General features: G+C 40.7%; 1 protein-coding gene and 1 pseudogene across 5 annotated transcripts in view; one reads left to right on the forward strand and one right to left on the reverse strand.

The window, feature by feature from the left end:
* ACSL4 (acyl-CoA synthetase long chain family member 4) overlaps nt 1-25485 on the forward strand; it is a 79920-nt gene that overhangs the window by 26348 nt on the left and 28087 nt on the right. For 3 of the 5 annotated variants that reach the window (XM_054695615.1, XM_037512080.2, XM_054695616.1), the window contains exons 2-4: nt 10299-10348; nt 24274-24794; nt 25025-25202. In XM_054695615.1, coding sequence (XP_054551590.1) covers nt 24444-24794; nt 25025-25202 — 529 coding nt within the window. In that variant the 5' untranslated portion in view covers nt 10299-10348; nt 24274-24443. The remainder of the gene's footprint in view (nt 1-10298; nt 10349-24273; nt 24795-25024; nt 25203-25485) is intronic. The other 2 variants (XM_037512081.2, XM_037512082.2) reach the window with 2 other exon arrangements.
* Nucleotides 182-2025, reverse strand: LOC119245554 (exportin-6-like; annotated as a pseudogene).

Genomic DNA, 25485 nt, shown 5'->3' on the forward strand with positions numbered 1-25485 from the left:
CAGTCTCCTTAGACTTCTCCAGTCCCTGCCAGCTCTTCAGTCTTTGTCTTTCATGAAGTTGGCAACTTTAAAAAAAAAAAAAAAAAGTCTTCATTTTTTAGTATCACAATGGGATGATGAGAAAACAAAATAAAAAAAACCTCCTCCAAAAAAGACCCCCAGTATCAGAGAGTGGGAAACTTCAAGGCAGTGGAGATGGGGTGGGGGACGAGACAGACATCCCTTTGCTCCTTTGCTTGGGCAGGATGGGAGATAGATTGGCGAGAAGACGTTGCTGTCTTAAGCAGGACTCCCCTGTCCCTCTGGTACCACATGGACCCTGCACCTGCTCCATATGCCTGGGGATGGCCATCTGCTGCTGAGCTGCACCCTGAAGCCAGTTCTTGGGGAGGACAGGCACGGGGCAGGTGATATTGCTCAGGGTGTGAGAATCCAATGAGGGGCCAAGACTTATCTGGAAACATCTATGACAGAAGGTGAGGTGGTACCGGTGGGATAGCAGAAGTTTGTGTCCCCAGGCAGCTGGTAAGCAGGCTGTGCCTAGGCCTTCACAATGATGGACAGCAGGCTTTCCTTGCAGTCTGTAGTAATGTAGGCCGTTGACCTGCCTATGCTCATGGTGGGTGAATGAGAGCAGGTTCTGATCCATCTTAAAATTCCACTCAGCACATTGCTCTGGCTGGCATCCATGTCAGCATAGCTGGTCTGGAACTCTGGAAGGAAGACTGCAAGGCAGCCATCAGAAGTCCACAGAGGGGGCCTCCCTGTTGGCACAGGGGTTAAAGTCTCAGCGCTATAAAGCTATCGCTAGCCACTGCTGCATGTGTTCAATCCACGGCCAGGGAGCTACCCACATGGCTCAGCAGACCTGTCTCGCCTGCTGCTCCTCTCAGCAGTGTATTTCAATCGATCTGCCTGTTCTGTTCCCTACTCTGTCTCTGGTGAATCCTCTCACCCCCCGCACCTCTGGCCTACACCTCAGTGCTTGTGTGCATAAAAAAAAAAATAATTAAAAAAAAAAAAAAAAAAGCCCACAGAGTCCACGTTGTAAATGGCAAGGCCAGTCAGCTCTTGTAGGTCATGGGGGTTGTGAACCAGGACCTGGAGCTGCATGTTCGCAAACTGAGAGAGCATGGTAGTCTGGAAGACCTTGTGCTACAGCTTCTGTGTGGTTGATAGTCTCCAAGCAGGGAAATTTTTTGCTAAACCTTGTAGATAATAGCGGAGAAGGTACTGTCGAAAACCTGAACTGTGGCTCATTCTCCATCTGCACCTCGGCCATCCCCTTCTAGACACTGACGAGGACAGTGGACTTGAAGAAGTGCCCCCATTGTAATGCAGTGTCTGGAACAGGAGTTCAGACAACTCATCTTTCATGTCAGGGAAGGTGTGCTCAGCGATGAGGGGATTCATCGCCTGCCCCACACTCAGACAAGGATGCTGGTGAGTGAGGGTTTGAACACCTAGCTGGGCTCCTGGACCAGCACCTGTGGATCTTCAGGTCTGGCAGCCAATGCTGTCTTTGTGGAGTATGCTCCCAGCCAGCTATTCTCTGTCAAACATACTGAGGACAGCCTGTATGATCTCCTTAGTGACAGGCACAGCCATTTGTACTCTTAAGGCCTTGAGACAGTAGGAAGAAGCTCAACAGCTCATCAGTCATATCTGAGCAATGGATTAAAGATGGAAAATGGGCCAGGGCGAGCTGAGCCAGTGCCTGCAGCTGCTGGTAGCAGATCTGTCAGGACTTGGTAGATTCCCCGGAGATATCATATCCTCTGTGCTATCTTCTAAGACTACAGGTCTGGTGGATCATCACTTTGGTATCATCCAGCAGCATTTTCCTCTGTGTGGTGATGGTTTTGGATTTCAGTCCTGGGAGAGTGCAGAAATGAGGCTGCTATGGTGAGTGCAGTGCTACTCGTTCTTTGGGAGGTTCAGTCATGGGAGCAGCAGGATGTTGGTGAGGACTCGGCGCACTGACATTTGTGTCTTTATCACCAAGTGGTTCCACACAGGCACCATTGATTCTCTTGAACACTTTCTGTGCTTTATGGATGTGCACTACAGGGATGCATGCCTCTGAGGCAAAGGTGGTGGTAGCCAGTGAGTGGCATGCAGGTAGCAGCAACATGTCTTGGAGATGGGCTTAGCAAACTGCTGCAGATGCTGCCAATGAGCTTTACTGCAGTACTATGCTGAGGAAGCCAGCAGAGCAGTCAGGAATGGAGCCTGATCTCAGTGAGATCAGGCCTCTCTGCTAATAGCACGGGAAGTTCAAAGCTGTATCATTTTTATTTGAGATTCATACAGAGTGACTTTTGGTAGCCTCTCCTTGACCTCGAGAGCAATGGCAGTCGTCTCTGTTAAGTAACCAGCCCTCAGCCTGGAGCAGGGAGTTCAGTTCAGGTCTCTTGGGGAACAGTGCAGCTCACAGGCAGTCCTTCTCCACTGTGATGTTCAACCTGTGTCCTCACCCTGAAGTAGCTCTAAACTGCTGTCACCCCAGATTCACTCCTGAGTTGTCCTGAAGAACTGGGAAGAGTGTTCAGAAGGTATGTGTGGGAAGGAGGAAACTAAAATGCAGGAAATGGGGCTCAAAGGCTGGCAAGGAGGGCAAAATATCTGGGCCCTGACCTGGACCTGACCCCGTAAGAGAAGATGACAGGCCCTGCCTGGGTTTGGAAGTGGCGGTGGGCCCAGGCTGAAGGCACTCCACAGCATTGCAGGAATATCCTCTGTGCCTCAGCCGCAAGGCTGCTGCTGTGCCCCTGTCTCCACCCCAGCTATGGCCTTGACAACTTTGAAAAGACAACTTTGAATACTGGTCATTTCCTTTGTAGAATGTCCCTAATTTGGGCTTATCTATTTTTTTTTTTTTTTGTGGCTAGATTGAGATATGCAGTTGGGGTGAGAATACCACAAAAGTGATGTCTCCTCAGTGTGTCATGTCAGGGGGCTCGTGATGACAAAGTGTCCTATTACTGGTGATCATAACCTTCATCACCTGTTTTAAGGTAGTTTCAATTATGTTTCTCTACATTAAAGTCTTTGCAATAAATAAATATTAATACTTATTCTACATTCTATTGTATCAATACATATTTGGGGGAGATAATTTGAGGCCACACATATATCCAGTTGCATCTTTTTTTTAGATTTATTTATTTATGCATACAAGAGCTGGGATGTAGGCCAGAGGGTATGTGTGTGGGAGGGGGGAGAGCATTCACCAGAACCAGAGTGGGGAGCAGAATAGGTGGATCCACTGAAATACACTGCTGAGGGGAGCAGCCAGCAAGACAGGAGAGGTCTGTTGCCCCATTTGTGGGTCAGCTCCCTGGTCAGGGATCCTACTTGTGCTTCAGTGGCTGCGGATAGCTTCATAGTGCTGAGACTTAACCCCTTGTGCCACCAGGGAGGCCCCAGTTTCATCTTTAAACGTTCACTCTCCAGTGTTAGCATCCACCAACAGATTTTGCCTGCAGCAATTATCTTCATGATTTTTTTTTTGGGGGGGGATATTACAGCATGTATTTTTCAGCATTTCACTTCTTTTTTTTTTAAGATTATTTATTTATAAACGCACTGGGTATAGTCAGAAGCGCGGGAGGTTGAGAGAATTCACCAGAGCCAGAGCGGGGAGCAGAGCAGGCAGAAGGACAGAAGTACACTGCTGAGGGGAGCAGCGGGCGGCAGGAGAGGTCTGCGCGCCATGTGGGACCCTCCTCTGGAGGCCGAGGAGCAGCCGGGGATCGAGCCGGCACAGTAGAAGCTGCTGGCAGCTTCACAACCCAGCGCTCAACCACTGCGCCACCGGGGAGGCCCATCTTCATGATGTTTTATTTTTATTTTTTTTAAAGATTTATTTTATTTCATTTTTATTTATACAAGCACTGGGTACAGCCAGAAGCGCGGGAGGGTGAGAGAATTCACCAGAGCCAGAGCAGGGAGCAGAGCAGGCAGAAGGACCAAAGTACACTGCTGAGGGGAGCAGCAGGCGGCAGGAGAGGTCTGCGCGCCATGTGGGACCCGCCTCCGGTGGCCGGGGAGCAACCGGGGATCGAACCGGTGCTGCAGAGGCTGTGGGCAGCTTCGCAACCCAGCTTTCAACTGCTGCGCCACCAGGGAGGCCCTCTTCATGATGTTTTTAATGGAGATATTCTATCAATATTTCCTTTATTCCCTCCATGTTTATTAACTATAATTCTTCTGTAAAGATGTCTTGTCTCTGTTCCCTCATTTATTTAATCAATAATTTGCCTTAGTATTATGGACTTGTAGATATTTACTTTATTCTTTGTGATAGAATGTAATACAATCATTTTGTTGTTCAAATTGCTCTAGCTTTGACAATTAAGAATTCTTGGGCTGGCCTTTGTGTCCTTTTGATATGTTCCCATTTTTTTTCTTTGTTTTTTGAGATTTATTTATTTATTTCTATAAGCACTGGGTACAGTCAGAAGCGCAGGAGGGTGAGAGAATTCACCAGAGCCAGAGCGGGGAGCAGAGCAGGCAGAAGGAACCAAAGTACACTGCTGTGGGGAGCAGCGGGCAGCAGGAGAGGTCTGTGCACCATGTGGGACCCTCCGTCAGTGGCCAGGGAGCAGCTGGGAATTGAACCAGCACTGCAGAGGCTGCGGGCAGCTTCGCAACCCAGCGCTCAATCGCTGTGCCACCGCTGTGCCCATGTTCCCATTTTTTGAAAGCTCTTCCTTACTTTCTGTCACCAGAGGATAGCAGGCTCATCTTACATTTTTCCTGCCCTAGTGCTGGAGTCAATTGTTCTCCAAAGACCCCTGGCTCCTTGTGTTGGTGAATGGTAACTGGAAACAAGCTGTGGTCCTGGGTGTGCTCCTTGCTGCTGGAGCAACTCTGCTTCTAGACCTGGAGGGCAATTGTTCAGAGACTAAAATCTAAAATGGTCATACATACCCTTTTGATGTGGCAATTCTGCTGAAATATATCCAGCAGGCACTGATATAAACATATTACTGAGGATGTTCATTGTCCTTTCTATTGGTGAGAAATTAGAAAAATCCAAAATATCCATCAATAGGGAAGATTGATTACACGTAATTTTGATATGGGCATACAGTGGATTAATTAGTTAATTAATATTGATATGGTCATGCAATGGTTATGTAATAGTTCATAGAACTATTGAAATGCATTAGGTAGATCTTCATAGTCTGACAATGAAAGACATGTAAGAGAGTCTATTTTATTTAAAAAAGGAAATTGTAAATCTGCATAGATTGTATGACATCAATTTTGGCTTAAAAATTTTGGGTGTATGTATTTGAATATGATTAGAAAAAGTCCCCAAGGGAACCCACCACACTATTAAAAGCTGTGGTTTTATTCCTAGAGGAATAAATAAGGATCAAATAAGAAAACTTGCTTTCATTTTGAAATTTATATTTTATAATGTTGAATTTTTAAGAAAACTGCTTTTTTGAGATAGTATAGACTTTTTTTTTAAAAGGCAAGACTATCTTTTTTTTAAAATTAATTTATTTATTCAAGCACTAGGTACAGTCAGAAGCGCGGGAGGGTGAGAGAATTCACCAGAGCCAGAGTGGGGAACAGAACAGGCAGACTGATGAAATACACTGCTGAGGGGAGCAGCGGGGCTGCAGGAGAGGTCTGCGCACCATGTGGGATCCTCGCCGGTGGCCTGGGACCGAACCGGCGCTGCAGAGGCTGCGGGCAGCTTTGCAGCTCAGCGCTCAACTGCTGGGCCACCAGGGGGGAGGCCCAGTATAGACATTTTTAAAAGCACTTTTTTTAGGTTACCTAACTTTTCCATGAAACAACATTAAAGTCACTGACTTTTTGAAATGATCTCCATACTGTTTACATTAGACACAGTGTATTTTGGATAGTTTTACTCCAGTTATAACATTTCCTTAATGTATTTACAAACCAAGTGACTCATAACCTTATGACCGTTTATAGCTCTTGGACAACTCATAGACTCGAATATACTGAAGTGAAAAAGGAAAGATTCTGCTATCACTTATCTGAGCAGAACCTTCCAGGGTATGACTGGCTTGTGACAGTCATGTAAGCCTTTGCTAAGTGAGTCATTTTCTTGTTCCATTATGATTTTTTAAATTAAGTTTTAAATAAACATTTTTAACTAATGGGAATTTTAGAAGATTCTAAATCAGTACAAAGAATATAATGATATATAAATTATTTTTTAAAGATTTATTTATTTATGCATACAAGAGCTGGGGTACAGGTCAGAGATGTGGGGGGTGAGATGACTCGCCAGAGACAGAGTGGGGAACAGAACAGGCAGACTGACTGAAGTACACTGCTGAGGGGAGCAGCAGGTGAGACAGGAGAGGTCTGCTGCACCATGTGGGATGCTCCATGGCCAGCCAGGGGATCGAACTCATGCTGCAGAGGCTGCGGATTGCTTCATAGGTTGTGTCTTAACCACTTGCGCCCTCAGGGAGGCCCCTACCTTTATATTTAAACACTAAGTGCTCAGGACTTTGTTAATATTTTCCACTCTTTTCTGAAACAGCCTCTTTAAAACTAATTAGGATTGGTCCTTGAGCCATGAAGCACAGGAGGAAGATTCATCATGCTTGAAACATTTCCAACAGATGCTATCACAGATTTAATATTGACTTTGCTTCTCGAAGAATGTTTTCAAATTATTGGTTAACAGACCCACTTATTTACAGAAAGGGCAGAAAGTAAACATATTCTTGGTTTGTTTTTGAGTCTTTTTCAAAATATGAGGGTTCTCTGACTTGAACAACACTGCTTTGTATTTGTATGGCCTTTTATATAATCACTCCGGTAGTTGCGTGGACACTATTTTGCTCCATGGTATTTGGTGAGTCAGGCTTCCCCAGTGCTGACTTATTCCCTGATTGTAAGATGATAAATTGTAGATGCTGTATTCTGTCTTTTTTTCATGCCACCAGGTAATTGTTAAGTAGAAGCCATATTATATATTAAGCCATATTGTATATCCAGTGTCTTAAAATTTGCTATGCTGAGGATAGCCTACTTCCTTATGTTACAAAAACTTACATATCTGTGAAAATGAAAAGTATGGCTAAAATTTGCATTATGATTTTAATTTTAGCCAAATTGTCATATTTCTGATTATCTGTAAATAGAACCTGCATGATGATAATCTGCTTAGTTCTTTTATGTTGTTACTTCATTTTATTTTAATAGAAAGATTTAAGCGGAGGGTACAGGGGAGAGGCTAGGAGAATGAGTGCCAAGTCATTTTTTCCGTTGTGTAGAAAAGCTTAATTAAGCTAGGTTAGAAAATGTGATTTGGTTCTCATTGGTTTACTGGGCAGCCATTGTATGCTTTCTTTTCTTATAATGAAAGAAATGTCCGTTAGGTTATAGAAACTGAGACAAAGTATGTCTGTCTTTTGTATTAATCTCTTGAGCATTGCTTTGTTCTGCCCAGTTGATTGAGGACTTTGAGACTAGAAATGAGTAAAAGGTTGAAGCTTGGGCTCTCACAGAGCTGAGAGAGTTCTTTACCATTTGATTATCCTCCAAGGATATAGTGTTACTGCTATAGTCCCAAGGATAAAGTGTTACTGACCCTTTGCAGATATTTACTGATGAAATTATTTTCCAAATGAAGCAAACCAGTGTGTACTTTTGTATTCCCCCCTGCAACCTATAGGTCTTTAAATGATTTTATAGGTCAATCTTGTCATCAGTTATTGAAATTAATCTGTAGGGGAAATATATGCATTTATAGATCAAAATGATGATTTTTTTTCCCCAACACTCTCTTTGTTAATATGAATGTGCAAGGTTTTCTCCTCATGTTAATATCGAATGTTAGCCCTCTGGGGAAAGGATTGGAAAATATTAAATAACAGGCCTTATGTTAATAAGTAGTCTAAACTAGGCCTCCCTGGTGGTGCAAGGGGTTAAGCACCGCACTATGAAGCAATCCACAGCCTCTGCAGCACGAGTTCGATCCCGGGCCAGGCAGGGAGCAGCCCCCATCGTGCAACAGACCTCTCCTGTCTCGCCTACTGCTCCCCTCAGCAGTGTATTTCCAGTAGATTTGCCTGTTCTATTCCCCACTCTGTCTCTGGTGAATCCTCTAACCCTCCCGCACATCTAGCCTGTACCCCGGTTCTTGTATAAACAAACAAACAAACACAAATAAATAAATAAATAAATCTTTAAAAAAAATAAGTAGTCTAAACCGTTTGTGCTTAGACATGTGCTGATACTGTTGCTGGTACCCCCCCCTCCCCCGCCTACCAAAAATAGTATTAACTTGAAGTCAAAAACTAGTTTTATTTAACAAAATTAAAGGCATACACTATTAGTGATAAGCCTGGGCATAACTCATTGCTTCCTTCATCCTTCTAAGGGTACCGAAGGAGAAAATGATCGGTTTGAGTTAATACCAGCTAGTGTGGTGATTAGCAATAGGGATGTTAGTTTTATAACTTACATTGGAATTTCTAGATTTTAAAATTTTGAGGGGTTATTCTCATAATCGTATACAAGTAGTACTGAGTACTACTAGATGGAAATAACTCAATTTTTCAGAATGATAACCTCATGCCCAGGACACCCTAGTGCTGTTGAAATATAAGTAAGCAACATCAGATTGCTGATGAGTCTCATTTTACTCTTCTGAGTAGTCAGATGGTAACTGGTTTTCTTCTGCATTGTAGGTTAATCCTCAGCTGTAAATTGACCCTAAAGCTTCTTAGTGTATGTATGTTGAAGAATGTCACAAAACTGGTCTGTAATTCATTGAGTGAGTTTAGAAAGAGCCCTGCATTGTTTGAAGGAAATTATTCACTTTGGGGTTCAGTGAAAAAATAGCTATGTGCTTGCAGGCATTTGGAGGCGGGGATGTCTGGGTAGATTGACTAGTTTGTGTCTGCCTCTGAATTTGACTCCTATCCTGATGTTGGGGAAAGAAGAGACACAAATAAAACCCAGTTAAGAACATAACTCCTGCTTCTTGTCATTTTCTTTTTCATTGAGATATAATTTACATACAGCATTACAAAAGTTTAAGGCATACACTGTGTTAGCATTTACATATTGCGATATGATTACCACTGTAACTTTAGCTAATACCTCTATAATGTTACATAATTATTTTTTTGTGGTGAGAACATTTAGGATCTGGTCTCTTAGCAACTCTGAAGTTACTGTTGATGGGAATCACTATGCTAGGTGTTAGTTGTCCAGAATTTGTTTTATCTGTAGTTGTAAGTTTGTCCCCTTTAACATCTCCACAATTCCCACAGAGCGGGGTAGCCACTAAATAGAAATTTAATTTCTACGAGGTTGGCCTTGTTAGACTCCACATGTAAGTGATGTTATGCAGTATGTATCTTTCTGACTTATTTCACCAAACACCATGACTTCAATGTCTATCCATGTTGTCACAGATGGCAAAATTTCCTTCTTCCTCATGGTTGAATAACATTGAGAGAGAGAGAGAGAGAGAGAGAGAGAGAGAGAGAGAGAGAGAAAGAGAGAGAGAGAGTATCACATCTTTTTTATCCATATCCCCCTATTGGAGACTTAGGTTGTTTTCATATATTGGCTATTGTGAACGATGCTGCAGTTAACATGGCCATATAGATATCTGTTCAGTATGGCATTTTCATCCCCTTGCTTATATTACAGAAGTGGGATTGCTGGATCATATGGTAATTGTATTTTTAATTTTTTGAGTAGCAGCCATGTTGTTTTCCATAGTGACTGCTCCAATTCAATTTCCTTTTTTTTTGTTGGGATCCTCGCAGCCCAGCGCCCAACAGCTGCGCCACCAGGGGAGGCCCATCAATTTCTAATAACAATATGCAAAGTGTTCCCTTTTCTCCACATCCTTGCCAGAACTGGTTATCTCTTATTTTTGGTGATAGCCCTTTTTGATGATAACCATCCTAACAGGTGTGAAGTGATATACCACATTGTGGTTTTGATTTGCAATTCTCTGATGACTAATGATGTTGAACATTTTTTCATTTATTGGTCATTTGTATGTCTTCTTTGAAAAATGTCTATCCATTTCCTCTGCCCAATTTTAAAAGCCATTTTCCCATGGACTTTGGATTTCTGTTTCTTAGAGTGTGTCTCAGTTAATTTTCTGAGATCCTAGTAGCACTACTTGAAATCTCTATAGCCATTTCTTACTTTTCCTGGTTCATCATGAGCTAAGGCACACAGGTAATGTGAAACAGCACTGGAAAATGGTTAAAGAACTTCTTTTCTTATGTTGCTATACTCAGAAATATTATCTCTCACTGCAGATTGAAATCCCAGAAGATATACGTGTTCATAGGAGAAAAAAAGGAAATCTGTAAGTACCTATCCTTTAAAAATCTAAGTTTATAATTTTATCAACTTTTGGAGAAAATCAAGTGACCATAATATTAGGAATGTTGACCTTTTATATGTAAACCCTGCCAGTGTTTTATGTTTGTGTTAAAAAGGCAATATTTGAAAAAGTGAAATAGGAAAACTTTTTACCCTGTGCAACTTCTAAAATCTAAACCATCTGTCACTCATTTATAGTAGGGGAAATGATATTTAAAAGCTTAATAAAATCTTTTTCTTTAAATAACACAAAATGGAGCTATGGATTGGGGTTCCAATCCTGACTACTGAGGCTTATAGGCTATGTCTTTGGCAAAGTATCTAACTTCCTTTTGCCTCAATTACATCATCTATTAAAATGAGTGTAATAATATTCAGTGAATGGTTCATTATTATTGGTGGAGTTAAATCTGTTATTAGTATATGCTTTCCCCCAATAAATGGAAGTTCATTCTATTTACTGTTTCTTTTTCTATCTACTATTGCTCAAACAGATTTAAATATATTTCTGATATTCACAATTTAAGTATTAGTACTGTTGTTCTTCATTGAGGTGCCCATTCTACATCATAATATGGAAGAAATGCAACATAGCACTTAAAATTAGAACTATAGTGTTGTTGGACCTTTAAAATTATCTAATCTAGGGTTCCCAAACATTTATTTTTAGAGCCATCTGCTCAGTGAAGAAGTTTTTACTGGTCCATGGTAAAGTGAGGAAAGTAAGGATAACAGACAGGTCCATGCATTTTTTAAAACTGAATTTTTTCAATTTAAAGGATTGCTACTTTTTATAAAGTAAGTCCTAATTTTGAGAAATTAAACATGTGCCATGCCATTCCCCCTAGAATTCGTCTTTCTTTTTAAAACTTTTACTGGTCTGGTGTATCTTCACATCTGAACCTAGCTTTCTTATTTTATAGACAAGAGGTTATTTAAATTTGTTTCAGGTCTTACAGCTCAGCAGGCTGCTCAACCAGCACCAAAACCCTGTATATAAGCTGCCTCTCTAGTATTTCTGGTCTTTTGAGAATTGCTTTCATTATAATAGGTTATGAACTTGAGACAGAAGATCTCATAGTTCTTATATGCTAATAACTACTTTTGAATTTGAAATTCAAAAGACTTAGTGTTCACATATAGCCAAGTGCTAAAGTCTACTGATTAGCCTGCACTAGAAACTCTTAAACATGGCCAAAGATTATCGTTAACAGACCAGAATTGCTGTCTGATTTAAGCTGTTTTGGTAACAGGCTAGCCCATCCATGATTGACAAAGGAAGTATGATATCAATACGGTTAGCATTTCTTTTGGGAAATAGATTATGGTGTCATTGTGAGGGTAGTTGTATTCAGGTTTCTATAGTTTATCAATAGAAAGCTGGTTTCCCCCTTCTCTCTCTCTCTCTCTCTCTCTCACACACACACACACACACACACACACACACGCGCACACACACACACGCGCGCACATGCATACGCACAAACATAGATACACAAATACAGCAATTGGTCTGCAGCCCATTTCTATGTGGAAAAGAAAGAAACCTACCAAAGTGAATAGTAAGGAGTTGCCAGAAGCACTAATATGAATATCCAAATAATTTCATTCAGTTTGGAGTGTTTGTGACACTTTAGAGACTCCTTCAATTGGCATAGCTTTGCCTTGGCTATCCCAAAATATACTTCAAAACATAAATACTTAATAAATACTTAATTACCTTTTCTCCTTTGCCCTATTCACCTTAGTGAAACATGCATGGGTCACCCAAACAAATGAACTTGGAACAGAGAACAGAATGGAAAATATTCCCCATCTCTGGTAATGAAGATAATAGCTCTTGGAGTACTTTTCCATGGCTTCTTTTTTTAAAAAAAAAAAAGAGATTTATTTATTTATTTGTTTGTTTGTTTATTTATTTATACATACAAGCACTGGGTACAGTTAGAAGCACGGGGAGGGTGAGAGAATTCACCAGAGCCAGAGCGGGGAGCAGAACAGGCAGAAGATCAAAGTACACTGCTTAGGGGAGCAGTGGGCGGCAGGAGAGGTCTGCGCACCATGTGGGACCCTCCCCTGTGGCCTGGGATTGAACCGGCGCTGCAGAGGCTGCGGGCAACTTCGCAACCCAGCGCTCAGCCGCTGTGCCACCAGGGAGACCCTCCATGGCTTCTTATATTTGATTTCATGTGACTTCCTTTTTTAGTTAAGAATTCTTTAATTTCTGGGCATCCCGGGTGGCCTTCGGGTTAAGTCTCGGCGCTATCACTGCTATGACCTGAGTTCGGTCCCTGCCAGGGAGCTAACCCATATGGCACAGCAGACCTCTCCTGTCTTGCCCACTACTCCCCTCAGCAGTGTATTTCAGTAGATCCGCCTGTTCTGTTCCCTGCTCTGTCCCTGGTGAGTGCTCTTGTCCCCTGCACCTCTGGTCTACACCCCAGTTCTTGTATGCATAAGTAAATAAAATAAATCTTAAAAAAAGAATTCTTTAATTTCTGAAATGTCAGACACATAATGAAATATTAAGAATAAGAATACAATTTGAATTACCTTCTGTCTTTGGCACATCTCTGCACCTTGCTAGTGCTAATATTAAGCTACTATTTGATTTACCTGCCATAGGATTTCAGTCTTTAGCAGATTGACCCATCTTTGAGTTCTTTTATTAGTTTCACCTATAAGGTATATTTAATATTGAAGAACAGAGGGAACTTTTCAAATGTTTTAACAAAATTTCCATTTCTTTGAAACTTGTCATATATTAGATATTTTTAAGCATTTTCAAGCAATTTTTGTGACCTTTAAACTGCTTGAGAATATATGAATATTGCCCTAAACTCTGTTAATTTAGTAAGAATTTCAACCTATTCCTAACTACTTCTATTTAGATTTATTTTCAGATAAACTTATAATCCTTGACGATGGAAACTGTGTTGATTCACTTTATATATCTTTAATAAAAATAATGTAATCTTCACACATAATCATTTTTATAGTTTTATTGAAATATAATTGACCTATAATATTGCGTAAGCTTAAGGTGTACAGTGTGATTTGAAAAATGTATTATATTGCAAAATATTTACAATATGTATATATATATATCCTTCTCCTCACATCATTACCAGTTTTTAAAACCATGATACAGTTTCATGTGATGGTAACTGGGTAGCTGAATTGTAGTGACTTATTTGCGCATTTTGGAAGAAATGGCTTACAGACAACATTGTTGCATAATTTTTAATAGCATGAAGCACTGGAAAGCAGCATTAGCATGGAACTAGCCTATTAAACTAACTCTTAGCCCATGTGAAGGATAGGTCACGTGATAAAAAAAGTATGGCTGCCAAATTCTCCCTGTAACATAAGATGTGCCTGTAGAGGTACTAGAGCTGGTTTTAATTTTTTTTGTTGGCAGCCTGCATTGATATTGCTTTATTATATATAATAAGTAGGTAGGATGACAGGAGATAGATCTGTACCTTACAGGTATAGTCTGTATATTCCTCACTTGAACAAAGTACATGTATTGTTACTCTGTGAAGTTAAGTTCTAAACCATCACTGTGTCCCAGTAGAGAACAAACACCTAGCAAAGGGAAGACTTTAGAGACGAAATGAGAGTCTACAGCTTTGTGGGCTTGGCTGTCTAATTTAGCAGCAGGTTTTTTCCCGGGGAGCTGCAGTGACCTCTGCAGCACTGCAGCATTCTCAGAGTATTCCTGTGCTTGCTGAACCCTTTACAGTTCTCTTCAAATGCACAACTCTCACAACTTAGTTTTTTTCCCTTTTTCATGGTGTCTAAAAACATTGGGTTGTGACATCATGCTTTACCAGCAGGTGTCACTTCTAATATAATGATTTAGTCTCAAAATACCTTAAATGTAAGTTTTGGAAATTACATTTTATACAATCAACTCCTGATTTTGGAAAGATATATATTTAAAAACCTTCTTGTGGTCATTTAAAATGAGGAATAGATGCATAAATTATATACAGTGTATGTGAAGTGTGTAGGCAGCAGCTTTCATTTCTAGATCTCCTCATTTCAACATATATAGATAGGATCCAGTTATACCTATCCCGTGACCTAGAAAAAACATTATCTGATGCATGCTGGGGATGCTCTTAAGGCTTTGTGGGAGGGAACTCGCACTAGAACATGCGAGCATCTTCAACATGGTGGCTGTGATGCTTTCTATGCTGGGAAAAGCTGGAAAGAGACTGGCAGGATGGCGACTTCAGGAGTTAATACTTCTCCAGGTGATGAAGTAGACAGGTTCAGTTAATCTTGTTTGAGACGCACCCAAAAGATCAGTCATAATTGTGAGACTATGACTTCTAGTCAAAAAAGGTGCAGACAGGTGCAGCGTGTTGGTACAGGGCATCTATATATTCAGCCCTAGGTTTTTGGTTTTGGTTTTGCTTTCAGCTTTCAAATGTATTTATTATAATAACTGTATACTGTGTTTAATGCTTTATTGTAGAAGTTACTTCAAATTGAGTTAGATTGTTCTACCAATTTGAGGCAGATGAGACAAGGGTCTCAGGGATATATATTTCACAGGATTACTCAGTGTGGTAAATTGTTGGAAAGTAAAAATGATCCTGCTAGCTACTCTTATGTGTTTTGTTTTCTTTAAATATTAATATTTGAAAAGTTTTAACCTTAAAATATAAAATTAATCATATTCTAATATAGCTTGTGTAAAATTTGATCTAATTAACTAAAATGCAATTTTTTTAAAAAAAAAACAGTATTTGAGCTTTCTCCTGTGTGTCAAGATCATGTAGAACTTTTTAATAAGTGTGTGAAACAAAATAGGATTTTTAAAAAAGCACTCCACCCTTTCATAAAAATCTTGGTGATGTAACATCTATGTAGAAATATGATCGTTTGAAGTGCAACAAGTATTCGTAACTGTTTACTCTTAAAATGTTTAGAATTCTGATAGAATGTTCAGTGACTACTAATACTTTTCAGAAGGCAAATTATCTGTTTAATATTTAAATTACCCTTAAGTGGCGTGTGAGACTTGAAAATGTGCGTTTTTAAAGTAGCACCTGCATAGTCACTGATTTTCAAATTGATATTCTTTTACATTTTTATGAATGTGTATGTCAAGGGCAGGTGTAGTGAATCTGCCCTAACTGTGTTTCATCTTGGCAGATGCATGATGGATCCTTGCTTGGTTTAGTTTGTTTTCTAAAACTTTTGAAAAAAATGTCTTGTCATTAACTGACTTCAGTTTATTAGTTTTTCCCTTTCCTTATTAAATTGATGTTTTGTCACATGCTTTTGGGGGCAATGATTTCTTCTTAAAATCAGATCTTAATCATTATGTAGTGTTTGTTTACTTTGTGTACTAGAGCTTAATGTATCACTAATGCTTCTTGCTTAACCTTACTACTGCAGAACATTTGAAATAACTGGAATGAAATACTTATCATTAAACGTGACTTTAAAGCAAATAATGAAATTGCAGCTGACTTTTCACTAAAACTTCTAGGACTTACCAAGATACCTGAAGGTATTTTTTTTTTTTTGGTAGAAAAATGCCTTAGGATGCCAGACTAATTAGTACTTAAAATTGTTACAGGATTTCTTCATACACACTTTGTTACTTTCAACCACTTAGCTTATACCAGTACAGGTTTCCCCTACTATACAAAAGCAGAGCATTCCTATGAATTCTTTTACAGCTAAAATGGCATAAAACAAAGGAGCAATTACCATTAATTTATAGGGAAAATTTTTGTAGTACTCCCAGATCCCCCTAAAATAACCAACCAAATCATACTAAATAATACGTAAAAGTTAACCTCATACTAACAAATAGTTGAAGCAGGAATGATATGATCATTGCACAACTTGTCTCAGTTGTTCCTGGGGGAGGAGCTTGGCGGTGCCACTCTCACCGCTTGGGGTGTGTGCTGCCTCTAGAATGGTTATTGCAAAATCAATGATGAAAGCTGTTTTTCGGAAAAGTGAAGATCCTCTTTGGGTGGCTTTTTTTTTTTTTTTTTTTTTGCTAGCACAAACAGTTAATAAGGTAGATCTTTTCTAAAAGTGAGGTGACATAACATGAACTTTCCTAGGATAGGGACACATGTGTGACCAGGGTCCCAGACAATGTAGGCAAATGCATGGACTTAAAAAATCAGATAGGCCTGAGTCAAAGCCCCTACTTTGTTACTTTGGGCAAATTATTCAGTCTCTCTGGGATTGTTACATCATCAATAAAATGAGGTTACTACCTCAAAGGGGTATTCTGAAGGATTAAATGAGATAATGCATGTAAAAGACTGAGCACGATACCTCGCCCATCATATATACTCAATAAGTGGTTACTAATCTAATTTCCATATGGAATGTATGTATCAGTAAGAACTATTAACTATCCCATGACTGCAGATGATGCTGTCCCCCTGTCTGGGTGACGTACAAATCTCTTACTGGATTTCAGGGAGGTGCAGTTGGGAATTCACATCCTACCAGTGGTGGGGAGAGCAGGATCACTCTCCATACATAGAAGGATGGCCTGCCTTTGTGAAAGGCATTAGTGTGAAAAGCACATAGAACCAATGATGTAACCGTCATGCTTTTATAGCACCAATCTCTTCCCTCCGTGTAGTAGGCAGTTTTTCCAGTTTCATGTTTTCTATTAAGCAACTAAAGACATGTTCAAATTTAAACTACCAGGAATTTTAAGAGCATATCATTTCCTGAGTGATGGCGTGCACAAGTGATTTTTTTTTTTTAAAGAAATGACTAAGCTGGTTTGCCTTGAGGCTATTACTGCACTTAGAGTTTCAGAGCCATTTCGTATATGGTATTATTTCAGCCAGTAAATGAATTGAACATCTAGCACATGGAAGTATTGTGAATGCTGAGGATTCAGCAGCAAAGGATAAACTCTGCTCATGGAGGGAATGCTCTAAGGGAGATAGCAACAATAAACATGAAAAATAAAGCAGATGATGTACTGGTAAAAAGTTCTGAAGAGAAAAATGAGAAAGGGATTAGAAGTGTTGCAAAGAGTGGCTAAAGAAGGCCTTCCCAAGAAGGTGATATTTGTGTACAGATAAGCAGGTGCGGGAATAAGCTTTGCTAGGTATCTCAGAAGAACATTCCAGGCAGAGAGAACAGCATAGACATAGGCCCAGAGTCTGCAGGGTCATGTGTAGTCCAAAAACAACAAAGAATATGCAGGACAGTAGCAGAATGGGTGACAGGAATGTGTAGTAGAAAAAGTCAGCAGCTTTGCTTTTGAGTGAGTTATATGGAGATTCTTTGAAAGGTTTTGTGCAGAGGGGTGACATGATCTAACCTAGATTTTAACAGGAGCATTCTGTTTAGGACTTACCATAAAGGTGGGAGTGGGGAGATCTGATTTTATTTTTTAGAGTTTTTTTTTTTTTTTTTAAGATTTATTTATTTATTTATACAAGCACTGGGTACAGTCAGACGCGCGGGAGGGTGACAATTCACCAGAGCCAGAGCGGGGAGCAGAACTGGCAGAAGGACTGAAGTACACTGCTGAGGGGAGGGTCTGCGCGCCATGTGGGACCCTCCTCCGGTGGCCGGGGAGCAAACCGTTGCTGCAGAGGCTGCAGGTAGCTTCGCAACCCAGCGCTCAACCGCTGCGCCACCGGGTAGGCCCTGGGAGATCTGATTGGCTGTTGCTTTTATCCAGTTGAGAGCTGATAGTGACTTGAGCCAGGCTGGTTACAGTGGAAGTGGTGAGAAGTAGTTGAATTTAGATAATCTGTTTTGAAGCAGAACTGGTAAGATATTGATGAATTGGTTATGGAATGTGTAAGAGAGAAAGAGGAGTAAAAGAGTGAATGTAAGGATTTTGGTCAAAGCAACTGGAAGTTACAGAAATGGGTAAGACTAGGTGGTGGGATAGATTTCTAGGACTATCAGTGACTCAGTTTGGAACATATTAACTGATCTAAATGCATCTGTCTATATGTAAATGCATCTTTTGAGGAAATAGTTGGATATACAAATTTGGTGTTCAAGGGAGACCTCCAGCTAAGTGAAGCATTTGGGTACCATCACCATAAACGAGCTATTGAAAACAGACTAAATGAGATCAGCCTGGGAGTGAGTGGATGAAGAGGCTCAAGGACTGAGCACCAGAGCATTTTTAGATTTCAGTGAGATACAGGAGCAGCACCAGCAGACTGAGAAGGAATGGACAGAGAAGTTGAAAGGAGAGTTCCACTAATTAACTTACAAATTGGTTTCCTGGAAAACCAGGAAAAAACACTTTAAGTGGGAAAAGAGGGGTCAACTGTGTTAGCTGTGCTTGTGGGTCAAAGGAGATGAGGACCTAGCTTCAATTGACCTTGGGGTCTAACAACATGAAAATCATCAGTGACCTTGATCAGAGCAATTTTGTAGAGCGGTTGGGGGTAAAAGCCTGAGTGTTGTGGGCTTAAGAGAAAATAGGAAGACAGAACTGAGAGACAGAGAGCATAGACAAGGGGTCCTAAGGAGGAGAGTAAATGGAAGAGAAGGAGAAGAATGGGACTGTAGCCCTAAAACAAGAGAGGGGATGGCTTTTAAAAAAAAAAAGATTTATTTATTTATTTATACAAGAACCGGGGTACAGGCTAGATTCACGGGAGGGTGAGAGGATTCACCAGAGACAAGAGCAGGGAACAGAACAGGCAGACTGATGAAATACACTGCTGAGGGGAGCAGCGGGCACGGCAGGAGAGGTCTGCGTGCCATGTGGGACCCTCGCCCTGCGGCTGGTGATCGAACTGGCGCTGCAGAGGCTGCAGGCAGCTTCGCAGCCCAGCGCTCAACCGCTGCGCCACTGGGGAGGCCCAGGGGATGGCTTTTAAGATGAAAAAAATAATAACCTGTTAATATGGTTTTAATGGGAACATTTCAGTAGAACAGAAAAAATTAATGAGGCAGAAGAGAGAAGAATCAGCAGAGCAGCACCGCGGCAGAGCTGGGAGCAGCACTAGCCCGTGGACAGAGAAGGAAGAGAAGAGGGTGTGGCCGCATATGCCAGTAGAGGGGTAGATACAGCGATGGGAGTCTGTGGAAGTTTTTTTTAGACTGTTCCAGATCTCAGTCAAATAATAAGCCAGATTAACAGTGGCGAATGAGGACAGGGAGGAGGAGGGCATTGGTGGTCTGAAGATAGCAGGGGATGAGCCCCAGAAGAGTACACCAGTGAGCGGACTAGTGTGCTTTCCCTTGAGGACTCACTTGAGGGCACCATCATAGTTACAAAGTAGAATTTTCAGCACAGGCATGCTTTTCTCGTGCCAAGTTCAGCAGTTGGGGTACAGTTGCAGATGAGGTGGAGAAGTGGATTTAACTAGGCTGTAGTTTTGCCAAGTTCAACAGTGGGAGATGTGATTGTTGAGATTATTCCATGGATTGATAATTACCCATGGGATTTAACCTGGGTAAAATTCCAGTAGTGCCATGAAGTAGATTAACACAGCTGTATTCCTATTTGACACATGGGGCTTCTGATACAGAGCGTTTAAATGCAAGGTCATATAACTTGTTCAAAACCACACTTACCAGCAGACACTGATATTGGAACCGAGATCTCCTCAGTTTACCCCAGGGCATCAGGCTCTTAGAGAGCATTTCATTCACCCTTAATATAATAGCAGGTGTTTAGTCTTCATTTACCAAATCATCATATGTGCATGTGTTATATAGTATAGTTTCATTTTACTTAAATTGACTCTGAAATAATTCACTTTCCCCATTGACTTAGTTATAAAAGCAAAACAGCACGTCATACAAAGAAAGCATTAAAGCATCTGCTACATACACTACTTGCTGTTTTTCAAATATCAGGTTGTAGGAAAAGTCAAAAACAGGGCATGTTTTCCTCATCTTGGTATTACGTTTCTGTATTACCTTGTCAGAGCTGACACACAGTAGTATTCGGATCTTTTCTTGAAATGAATTTATCAATAGACAGGAGTTTAACCCTGGAAAACCTCTGACAGAGATGGATTTTAAGAGGATAGGCCAAACTGGGCAGAGGCCGGCTGGCATGCCGGCAGGAGCATCGGGCTTGGGGATGGGGCTTGATTACCATTTACTCTCACTCATTCTCTTCTCTGAGAGATGGCGAATCAGACTGTATCTGTGGTTCAAATATTCAGCTGAACTGGGGGTTCCAAGTAGTCCTTTCAGGGGCTGTCACAGCTCTCCCACGAGGCAGATTTGCTTTTTTTTAAAAAAAAAATCTATACTTGTGTTTTCATGTACATAACAGATTTTATTAAAATGCATGACCCATGCCCCCTCACCACCACCAGAAAGAATTTGAAAACCTCTGCACTAAATGATCTCTTTAATGTCACCCCATCTGAATGTTCTTTAAGCCTTGCCTACTGTGCATGCATGTCAGCCCTGTTTGTGTCTCTATGCTATAAGGATTGTGTAGAAAACATTTCCTACCTCCAAGGCTTAAAGCAGATATATATATATATATATATATATATATATATATATATATATATATATATATATAAAATTAAGTGTATATCAAAGCAGAGATATATATATATAATTAAGTGTATATCATAACATGAATGACTATAAAACATGCAATACCGTTTAAATCCAACTAGATTGCACCCTTCAAAACTGTCCTCTAGTTCTTTATATAGTTTCAGCCCCAAGTCTAACAATTTATCAAATGAAAGTGAGTTGGCACTCACAACTCTGGGGCATTTTATCAATACGAAGAGTTTTTAAATCTTTTACTGTTTCTGAGAATTTATATATTGAAATAAATACTATTTTATTTTGAGTTATTTTTCTTCTGGAATTCCTTTATATTACCAACAAGGAACTATTTTTAAAATTTATGTGTTGTAGGTAGATTATCATTTGTGACTATCCCTTGAGGTTTATGAAGGAGTGTTATAAATTGTTAAAAGAAAGAGGCCTTGGGTTTCATAGGGTGAGGACTACTGGTCTATACTTGTCTGCCACTCCTTCTTATCCCTGATTATATTGCCATCATTTCCAAACATCTAAACAGCTATTTCAAGTGATGTTGGAAAATAGAGAAAGGAACGATTGTTGTGAAATTGGATAGCCATGAAATGTCTGATGGAGGAGAGGACTATTAGAGGGGGATCTTGTGTATTGAGGACTAAGCACTAGGATAAGACATTTGACATAACTTATCTTGAAGAAATGAATGACCTGAATGACTGAGAAAGCAGTTTCTAGGTAGAGCACATCATAACATTTGATGTTGGAAGGGCCCCAGGCCAGAAATTCACAGTTCAGGTTTGCTGTTGCCATTTGGGCCTCATGGATGGATTTTAGGAAATTCATGTTCCCTTGAAATTGTGTATATTGTTTTACACATTTTTTTTTAACACATCTTTTGAGAGGAATTGGATTCATAGTTTTTGTTGGATTCTCAAAGGGTCCATCACTGATCTTATCCGGTCTTAAGCTCAGACAGATGATGTTGCCCAGGGTTACACAGTTATTTACTGATAAACATGGGCACTTGTAAGGGGCAGGACAGGGCACAAGGCAGGTTTTCTGATCCCATGCAGATCGGGTAAAGGAGGAGTCAGAGTCCTCAGTAGTTTTGCAGGTTTTTTATTTGGGGTTCACCAGGCATATGGCAGGCAGGGGTGCTGGCTGGGGGGCTGGGAGGCTGGCAGGCCTCCCAGCCCCCAGCAAGTCCTCACTCTATCTGGGCTCTCTAGCGTTCGTTCTGCTGCTTCTCGGCTTCGGCTGCGGCGGCTGCTGCTGCTGCTGGTGCTGGTGCTGCTGGCGTCCCCCCGTGACGCCGCCCTTAAAAGCACAGTCTTAGCTCAGCTGAATCCCATCTACCTATGCCCACACCCTATTCCAGGTGCCCGCCATCAGGCATGCATTCAGGACAAGGATCCATCATCTATCCTGATGGCGGAAGGGCAGAAAAGCCTGATATTTTCTTTACCCTACAGCACTTAACCCAAGGTCTTTTCACTTGTAGCTTCTTGCCCATTCTTCCACACTCAGTTGAAGGATAGGAACAAAGGCAGAGGCAGGATTAAGCTACTCATTTTGTAGTAGTTGGTATAAAAACAAACAGCTGGCTTGGGTTCAATTGAATTAAGTCTGTCAGTCCATTTCCCCAAGAGTTGTAGAAAGATGGAGTTCAACTCATCTCTTCAAAGTGAGCTAATTATACATTTTTCATAATTGAAATACACTGCAACTTACGAACAATTTTCTCAATGGAAGGCAAGCTCCCTGAGAGACTTTATTAACCCAGAGGCTGTCTCTGCAGTTCCTTTCCAATTGGCCATGGTTTTGTGACCTTGAGCAGCCCTCTCCCCCAGTTTTCTGGTGTATCAAATAAAAACTTCTTTTGCTTGATTTGTCAGAACAGGTGCTACTGTAGCCTATTTAGCCAGTGTGAAAACCCTGTGCCCTAGCCAGGTGTCATTATTGGCCTTCCTTCCTTTCCCCAAGTCCTTCCATTCCTACCTCTATCTTTCTTCACGCAGCTCCCCTGCCCAGAATGCCCTCCATTCTCTCTCCATCATGTCCACATCACCAACACAAGGGCCAGCTGGATGTCAAATCTCTATAAACCCTCTCCTAGTTAGTCTTGGTCATTTTGTACTTCTTCTGAGATCATAATACATTTTTTATGCAATCTATTGCATTTATTTATAAACACTGTGCTACTTGAGTATTTTTGCAGGGCTTGGGAATACTTCAGTGATAACTTTGGGGGTGGAGTTCTAGGAAATCTGGGTGGGATGCTGGACACCCCCAATCCTTGCTTTAGCCAGAGCATTTGCACTTTAGTTACATCTCTGGGCAGTCTGCATGTTTTATTTGAAGAAATAGTTCAGCTTCACACCCCTCAACCCCACTGTTTGAAAAACGCTGGATTTATCTTGTGTGCTGATTGCTTCATAAGTATTAACTCATCTTGAGCAAGAGCCAGGATGTATACTAACTACTTTGCACCTAGTGCTACTATTCTCAGGCATCTGGTGCAATTCTGAGTACAAAGTGAATAGTTAGGAAATGATTGTGTGATTTTATCACTCCAATTGTGGAGATAGGAGGTAGTGAATAACATTACCTTAGAATTGATATTAGTGAAGAACTTAGAATGATAGTTCTGGGTTAATCTTTGAGAAATAAACCTAAATTATATACTTCTTTCTTTTGGTTAAAAAAAAAACCCTAATCCTATTTAAAGATGCCTGGCTTACATATATTTTTATGAAAATTCTAAATATTGACATTCCCTACTCTGCCAAAACTTAGCCAAACTTAAATATCATAATCATGCATTTGTGTAAGCATTAAAGTGATGTTATTCATCAGACTTACAGAATGATGTGCAGAACAGGAGTATACCTAAAATGCTGGGGAAAAATCGAAGTTTATGGCAATCGTGATTTTTATTATTTATTTATTTTTTAAAAAAAATATTTATTTATACAAGCACTGGGTACAGTCAGAAGTGCGGGAGGGTGAGAGAATTCACTAGAGCCAGAGTGGGAAACAGAACAGGCAGACTGATGAAATACACTGCTGAGGGGAGCAGTGGGCGCTGCAGGAGAGGTCTGCTGCGCCATGTGGGACCCTCGCTGGTGGCCAGGGATAGAACTGGCGCTGCAGAGGCTGCGGGCAGCTTCGCAGCCCAGCGCTAAACTGCTGTGCCACCAGGGGAGGCCCGCAGTCATGATTTTTAAAATGAAAAAGGTCAGCCTTTCAAACCAGTTATTTCAGCTTTCCTTATCAAATCAATTATATTAACTAATATAAACCTGAGTATTTCAGTCAATGGTGCTATCAACTTGTTAATGCTCTTTTGTTTTGTTTTTTTTTCCTGCTCTCTGCCTGGTTCATTGTCTTCACCTGCAGGTGTACTTTATTGTCGGCTTCCAAAGATTACTAACTTTTATCTGTGTGAACTGCCTTGGCTATACTGCTGCTCTTGCTGCTCCTTCCATTATTGCCTTCTTCAGCAAAATAAGGCTTTCCAAAGCCAAAGAATAACAAGAAATAAACACCATTGTAGAAGCCTTGCCACTATGAAACTTAAGCTAAATGTGCTCACCATTATTTTGCTGCCTGTCCACTTGTTAATAACAACATACAGTGCCCTTATATTTATTCCATGGTATTTTCTTACCAATGCCAAGAAGAAAAACGCTATGGCAAAGAGAATAAAAGCTAAGCCCACTTCAGACCAACCTGGAAGTCCATATCGCTCTGTCACACACTTCGACTCACTAGCTGTCATAGACATCCCTGGAGCAGACACTCTGGATAAATTATTTGATCACGCCGTGTCGAAGTTTGGGAAGAAGGACAGCCTGGGGACCAGGGAAATACTAAGTGAAGAAAATGAGATGCAGCCAAATGGAAAGGTTTTTAAGAAGGTACAGCATCTTTGTACTTATTTTTTTAAGGGGAAAATAAATTTTACTTCATCATAAGTCATGTGCATTTTAAATCTGTGCTGGCATTCTGTCGTAGTCTGTATAACTCATTCTCACGTGCTCGGAGCTTCTGAATATGCACGTAAGAGCACTTTTAGACGCCTACACTGAATTGTATCTTGTTTGTTTGTATAACTACACTAATATTAGAGAATGCTTCATTTTAACAGTTAATTCTTGGGAATTATAAATGGATGAACTATCTTGAAGTGAACCACAGAGTGAGTAACTTTGGCAGTGGACTCACTGCCTTGGGACTAAAACCAAAGAACACCATTGCCATTTTCTGTGAGACCAGGGCGGAATGGATGATTGCAGCACAGACCTGCTTTAAATACAACTTTCCTCGTAAGTGTCTTAGTTTTTGGAGGGAGGGGGAGAGCACTTTTTTTATATATGAAATTGTCCTCAGATCCTCTAGTTTTCAAAACAGGGAGTATTCAGTCATTTTTCTGCATAAATTATGTCCACAAAACAGTAATACTGTAATGTGTGGCTAAAGCGTATCAGATAACTCCTGTGACAGACTTCTGAGAACTAGTATGGGAATTTGCAAATTTAATGGATAGAATTTGAATCTTGCTTTTCAACTGGAAGTGAATTGTACCGGAAAGATTTGGCGCATAGGGGG

This window comes from Talpa occidentalis, unplaced genomic scaffold (genome assembly GCF_014898055.3).
Source record: "Talpa occidentalis isolate TD23 unplaced genomic scaffold, MPIMG_talOcc4v2.1 talOcc4.15, whole genome shotgun sequence".
Classification (NCBI taxonomy): Eukaryota; Metazoa; Chordata; class Mammalia; order Eulipotyphla; family Talpidae; genus Talpa; species Talpa occidentalis.